Source organism: Pongo pygmaeus, chromosome 19 (genome assembly GCF_028885625.2).
Source record: "Pongo pygmaeus isolate AG05252 chromosome 19, NHGRI_mPonPyg2-v2.0_pri, whole genome shotgun sequence".
Lineage (NCBI taxonomy): Eukaryota > Metazoa > Chordata > Mammalia > Primates > Hominidae > Pongo > Pongo pygmaeus.
In genome coordinates, this window is record NC_072392.2 from 51878847 (window position 1) to 51885205 (window position 6359).

At 48.1% G+C, this 6359-nt stretch overlaps 1 protein-coding gene and 2 pseudogenes across 1 annotated transcript; all 3 read right to left on the reverse strand.

The window, feature by feature from the left end:
• Positions 1-898: 898 nt before the first annotated feature.
• LOC129017561 (leucine-rich repeat-containing protein 37A2-like) lies at positions 899-2145 on the reverse strand (annotated as a pseudogene).
• A 356-nt stretch (positions 2146-2501) lies between these two features.
• LOC129016526 (leucine-rich repeat-containing protein 37A3-like) lies at positions 2502-4467 on the reverse strand. The gene has a single exon (XM_054455853.2). The coding sequence runs from the start codon at positions 4449-4451 to the stop codon at positions 3861-3863; it is 591 nt and encodes a 196-aa protein (XP_054311828.1). The 5' UTR covers positions 4452-4467; the 3' UTR covers positions 2502-3860.
• Positions 4468-5314: 847 nt separating this feature from the next.
• On the reverse strand, positions 5315-6300 carry LOC129017562 (leucine-rich repeat-containing protein 37B-like; annotated as a pseudogene).
• Between the last annotated feature and the right edge of the window lie 59 nt (positions 6301-6359).

Consider the following 6359-nt stretch of genomic DNA (forward strand, 5'->3'; position numbering starts at 1 on the left):
ACCTGTAACCATGCCTTTGCCTAGACTGTACTCCTATTTTTTCTTATTTAACAAATTATAGCTAATTTTTAAGCCCCAGGTAAAGTGTTAGTTTACTGATGCAGTTTCCCCTGACCTCCATAATTCAAGGATCACAGATTCTGGTGAATTCTAGCACTGATGGTCTGCATTATGTTTTAGTACTTTATTATTTACACCTCCATTTGTATGCTTATTCTTTTTCTTCTATCATTTTCACGTTCCGGAGACAGTGTCATACTTGTCCCTGGGTTGGACACAAAACGGGTGCTACATATAGAAAGTCAGGGACAAAGATGAGTTCTGGACATAACTAAAGAGCTAAGTAATCATATTAACAGCCACCACTCTTACATATACTAGGCACTGATGCAAGTATTACAGGTATTCACTCACCTAAATTTCACAACAATCCTGTGAAATGGTAACTAGAATAATCCCCAGTTTAAAGATGAGGAAATTGAGTCACAGAGAAAAATAACTTGTTCAAGGTAACCAAGCTAACAAATGACAGACCTGGGTTCAAACCCAGTAATCTGGCTTCAGAATCAACTCTTAACCACCTAGAGCACTATCACTGAGATGGAGAGAGAGACAGACTGCTGTAAAGAGGGTGAAGTGTAAATAGGAGGACAGCAGCAGTTAAGCAAATGATGTGATGAGGCTAAAGAAAAATGGATAAGAAAAGGATTAAGAGCAATCACAAGTAAAAGACCAGGGAAGGGGCCTAACAGTAAAGGAGAATGAGGAGAAGGAAGAGATGACAGGCAAAGGCAAAAGCAGAAAGTCAGTTGTCCATGTGGTTTGGTGAGATAAAGAAGGCCCAGGAAGGCCTCCAGGAAAAAGTTGCTATATCAGGCAGGACACAGAGAACAATTGAGGAAAGGTGATTCTTACAAGATGGTGAAGATGCCATTGTAGGTGCTAGGCTCTGGCACAGGCACTTGGTGGAGCCTCTGCTTTGGGCTGATGTCAATACATGACAGTGTCTTATCTCCGCAGGTACAGAGATCACATATGTTGGTGCTTGTGGAGGCCTTCTTTTCCTTTTGTGCAGTTAAAGCCTTATTTTGGGTGTAACTTTCAGACTGAACCAATGAATCCTGAGTAGGTTCTAGTTGAAAGGTGGACCTCTGACTTCAGTCAGGTTTTGATGCTGAGTCTGAACCTGGTCTGGACGTGAAGCTGTAGTCTTGTCCAGGGCTGTAGAATGTTCAATGTCTGTATGGGGTCTAGAGTTATGGCAAGCCCCAGGTCTGGAGGCTGAGTTGAGGTCTCCTCTGTGGTTGGAAAGGTTCACTCCTGTAGTAGGTTCTGTATTTATGGTAAGTTCCAAGTCCAAAAGTTGAACTGTGACTTGGGTCTGGTTTGAATACTGAGCATTGACCTTTGTCTCATGGTGGAAGTGTCACCTTAGGGTGCTTTGGCAGAGGAGCTGTAGTCATCATGGCTCTAGAAGGTTCAACCTTTGTAGTGAATTGTGGAGTAACGGTAAGCCCCAGATCCAAAGGTTGAACTGTGACACTGGGTGATGTTGGATGATTAGCTTGATCCTGGCCTTCTGTTGGAAGAGGCATCTCATAATAATACCCAGGAGGGTGAACTACAACCTCCTTAGGTAGCTCTGGAGGCTGAGTTGGGGTCTTATGCATGGTTGAAGAAGGCTCAACCTCCATAGAGGATTCTGGAGTTAAGGTAAGTTTCAGATCCAAAGGTTGAAATGTGACTTGAGTCAGGTTTGAATGCTAAGTCTGAACCTGGTGTGGATGTGGAAGTGTCACCTCAGGGTGCTTTGGAGGAACTATAGTCTTCTTCAGGGGTGTAGAATGTTCAACCTCTGTAGTGGGTTCTGGAGTTATGGTTAAGTCCCAGGTCCAGAGGTTTAACTGTAATGATGGGTGATATTCAATGCTGAGCTTGATCCTGACCTGGTGTTGAAATTGTTACCTCTTGAAATACTGGAGGTTAAGGTATAACTTCCTGAGAATGCTAAGTTGCGGCCTCCTGCATGGCTGGAGAAAGTTCAACCTCTGTAGTGGATTCTGGAGCGATGGTAAGCCCCAAGTCCAAAGATTGAAGTGTGACACTGGACAGTGTTGAATGCGGAGCTTGATCCTGACCTTGTATTGGAACTGTCACCTCATAATGAGCTGGAGGTTGAGTTACAACCTCCATAGGTGGCTCTGGAAGCTGAGTTGAATTCTCCATGGTTAGAGAAAATACACTCTCTGTAGTAGGTTGTTGATTTGTGGTAAATTTCAGATCCAAAGGTTGCACTGTGGCCTCAGGTTTGTGTGCTGAGCCTGCACATGGTCTGAAGGTGGAAGGGTCACCTCAGGGTGTTTTGGAGGAGCTGTAGTCATCCTCAGCATTATAGAATGCTCAGTCTCCATAGTGGGTTCTGGAGTTATGGTAAGTTCCAGGTATAAATGTTGAAATGTGACACTGGGTGATACGGGATACTGAGCTTGGTCTTGGCCTGCTGTTGGAATTGTCATCTCATAATGCATTAGAGGTTAAGCTGCAACCCCCTTAGGGGGCTCTGGAAGCTGAGCTGGGGCCATCTGCTGACTTGAAGGTTCTGCCTCCTTAGGAGGCTCTGGAGCCTGAACTGTGGTCTCCTGCTGAGCTGGAGAAGGTTCTATCTCCATAGGGGGCTCTGGAGTCTGAGTTGGAACCTCCTGCTGAGTCAGAGATGGTTCCACCTCCTGAGGGAAATTTGGAGGCAAAGATGGGGCCATCTGCTCTGTCGAAGAGGATTCTACCACCATAAGGGGCTCTGAAGACTGAGCAGGCACTGTCTACTGGACTGGAGAGGATTCTACCTCTTCAGATGGCTCTAAAAGCTGAGTTGAGGCCTGCTGTAGGACTGAAGATGGTTTGACCTTCTCAGGTGGCTGATGGCTGAGCTGGTATCTCCAGCTATGGTGGACTGACCTCTGCAGTGGACTTTGGAGGATGACCTGAGGCTTCCTGCTGGGTTGCAGATGGTTCAACCTCCTTAGGGAGCTCTGGTGCCTCAGCTGGGGACTCTTGCTAGACTGGAGAAAATTCCACCCCTTTAGGGAAATCTGGGGTCTGAGCTGTGGCCTCTTGCTGTGATGGAGATTCAATCTTTTCAGGAGAATCCAGAGGTGGGGAAGGAGTATCATGCTGGGTTTGAGAAAAGTCAGCCTACTCAGTGGGAATGGGAGGATTGTCCTGCTGGACTGGGGAAGGTTCAACCTCCATAGTGACTTCTGTAGGTATGGTGAGGTCCATATCCATATTTTTAAATGTGGTATTAGGGAAGGTTGAATTATTTCTGAATACTAAAGATAGATCTAGAGGTGAAAATACCATCTCATCATTCAATGACCTTACAAAGTCTGAGTTGGAGACTGAGTTGTGGGGTCTTGAGGGACTGGAGGAAGTTCATCATTTTCAGGGGCATTTAGCTGCTGAATAATCATGTCTTGCTGAAACTGCTAAGGGGACATTGAGGACTGAGCTGGGGCCCTGTGTTTGGTTAAAATTTCAACCTGTTAGGTGAACTCTGGAGTCATGGTTACCATGTGATCCACAGGTTTCACAGTGTCATTGTGCAATGTTGAAGGTTGAACTTGATCATGACTTAGAGAAACTGTTACCTCATGATGCACTGGAGATTAGCTATAACTTAATTAGGGATCTCTGAAGGCTGAACTGGGGTCTATTGCTGTGTTGGAGAAGACTCAACCTCCTCAGGCATCTGTGGATACTCAGCAGCAGCCTTCTGCTGGGCTGGAGAGAGGTTCTCATCTTTAATAGCCGGAGATTGAACTGAAGTCTCCTGTTGAACTGGTAAAGTCATCTTCTGATGACTATGGAGGCAGAGTTGGGCCCCCGTGCTGGGTCATGGAAAGTTCCACATCATTAACTGCCCCTGAGAGCTGAGCTGTAGCCTCCTGGTGGATTAGAGAAGTTCCCATTTCTGTAATAGCCTCTGTTGCTATGATGGGCTGCATAACTGGAGGCTTAACAGTGACATTGGGCAAATCTGAATGCTGAGCTTGATAGTGACCTGCAGGTGAAACTGTTACTTCATGATGTTCTGGAGGCTGAGCTGGGGTCTCGTGCTGGGCTGGAGAAGATTCAACCTCCCCAGAAGACTCAGAAGGCTGAGCTGGCTGCAAATGCTCACTGGGGGAAGATTTAGCCTCCACAGGAGGACCTGGAAGCTCAGTTGAGGTCTCCTCCTGGGTTGCAAAGGGTTCCATCTGCTCTGGAGGCTGGGTTGGGGCATACTGCTGGGCTTGAGAAGATTCTGCCTCCTTAACAGGCTCTGAGGTTATGATAGTCTCCACATCTACAGGTTTAACTGCAACATTGGGAAAGTTATAATGAGATTGATCCTCAACTGGAGGTTGAAGTGTCACCTCATGATTCAGTGGAGTTTGAGCTGTACTCTCCATAGAGGACTCTGAGGCTCAGCTGGGACCTCCTACTGGGTCTACGAAGGTTCAGCCTCCCCAGAAAACTCAAGGCTGAGCTGGCTGCTCCTGCTCACTGGGGGAAGGCTCAGCCTCCACAGGAGGACATGGGAGCTCAGTTGGGGTCTCCTTCTTGGTTGCAGAACGTTCCACCTCCTCTGGAGGCAGGGTTAGGACCTCCTGCTGGGCTTCAGAGGATTCTATCTCCTTGTTAGGCTCTGAAGTTATGGTAATCTTGAAATCTGCAGGTTTACCTGTAATGTTGGGCAAGGTAAAATGAGCTTGATCCTTACCCTGAGGTTGAACTGTCACCTCAAGATTCGGTGGAGTTTGAGCTGCATTCTCCACAGAGGACTCAGGAGGATGAGCTGGGGCCTCCTGCTGAGTCTGAGAAGGTTCAACCTTCCCTGGAAACTCAGAAGGCTGAGCTGGCTGCTCCTGTTCACTTGGAGAAGGTTAAGCCTCCACTGGAGGAACTGGAGGTTCAGCTGGGTTTCCTTGCTGGGTTACAGACGGCTTTGTCTCCTCAGGGTGGTCTGATGTCTGAGCTGGGGCCTTTAATTGGGTTTAGGAAGAGTTCACCTCCTCAGGGTACTCTGGAGGCTGAGCTGCAGCTTGTTCCTGGCTTGATGTAAGTTCCTTACCTGGCTCTTGAGTTACTGTAAGCTCCACATCCGCAGGTTTGACTGTGACACTGGGCAAGTGTGACTGCTGAGCTTCACTCCAACTTTTAATGGAACATTTACCTGATGATGTATTGATGGCTGAGCTACAGTCTCTTCTGAGGCAGGTAGCTGCTGTGCTGGGGCCTCCTGCTCTGTTGAAGAGTGGAGCCCCTTAAGGGACTATGAAGGCAGAGCTGGGGCCTCCTGCTGGGTTGAAGAAGGTTCTACCTCCTCAGGGAGCTGTGGAAGCTGCACTGGGGCTTTTTGCTGGAGTGAAGATGACCGGATCTGTTCAAGGGTCTCTAGATTTTGAGTTTCAGGCTCTAGATGGAATTGAGAGCCCAACTTGCTCAGAGGGCCCTGGAGGCTCATCTGTCACCTAGACTTCTGGAGGACGGCTGCCCAGGTACAGTATATCCATACCTGAATCTAAATACTAAATACTTGTAAAGTTTGTTTCTGACACTGAGGTTTTGATACAAATCGGTGTGGAGTTCCAACAAAAACCTTAGCAAGCCTCTGATGCTTAGCTAGATCTTTCTTCAGGTTTTTGGGCGAAACACTAATCTTCATTGCTTTTGAATTCTGACTATCTAGAGGTGGAACAAGTATTTCATATGCCTGATGATCTGCAGCCTGCTCTAGACCTACAGTTTGAACCTTACTTTTGAGGCAAAGAGGCCGAGCTAGCATCTGGTTCTAATCCCAGTCTAGCATTGGAACCAACTCTGGGAGCCTTTCTTGTGAGTCAGCTTATCATTCAGATCCTGGTGTGCAACAGCAAACTTCTCTGGCCCCAGGAGCAGCTCTCCAGCTGAATCTGTGTCCAGAAATGGAACCAAAGTCTCAGTCGGTTCCTGAGGCAAGGTTGACATCTGGGTGGCAGTAGAGGGCCTCAGGTTATCAAAGCCCCTCGGGTCTGTATGGGGGTGGGGGTGGATAAGCGCATAGGGAGATTCCGGGGGGAGATCGGAGGAGCTCCAAGCCCAGGGCTCAGTTGGCCTCAGGGGGTCGGAGGTCAGCTGGAGTGGGCCCTGGACCCACTCCAGAGGCTGAGCCTCCTGGACTAGTAGCCACAGTAGTTGTCACGTGAAGAGGGGCCGTAGGGACCAGAGACGCAGCCGGTACATGACAGAAGTTGGCGTCGGGCACTGAGTGGAAGCCATTATGGCAGCCCCCAGATGCCGGTGCCCTTAGCAACCGCGGCCCCGCCTCATCCGTTATT

What these genes read in the sequence shown, in the direction of transcription:
- LOC129016526 (XM_054455853.2), bottom strand. Translation starts at nt 4,451, where the DNA reads ATGGAGAGTACAGCTCAAACTCCACTGAATCATGAGGTGACACTTCAA.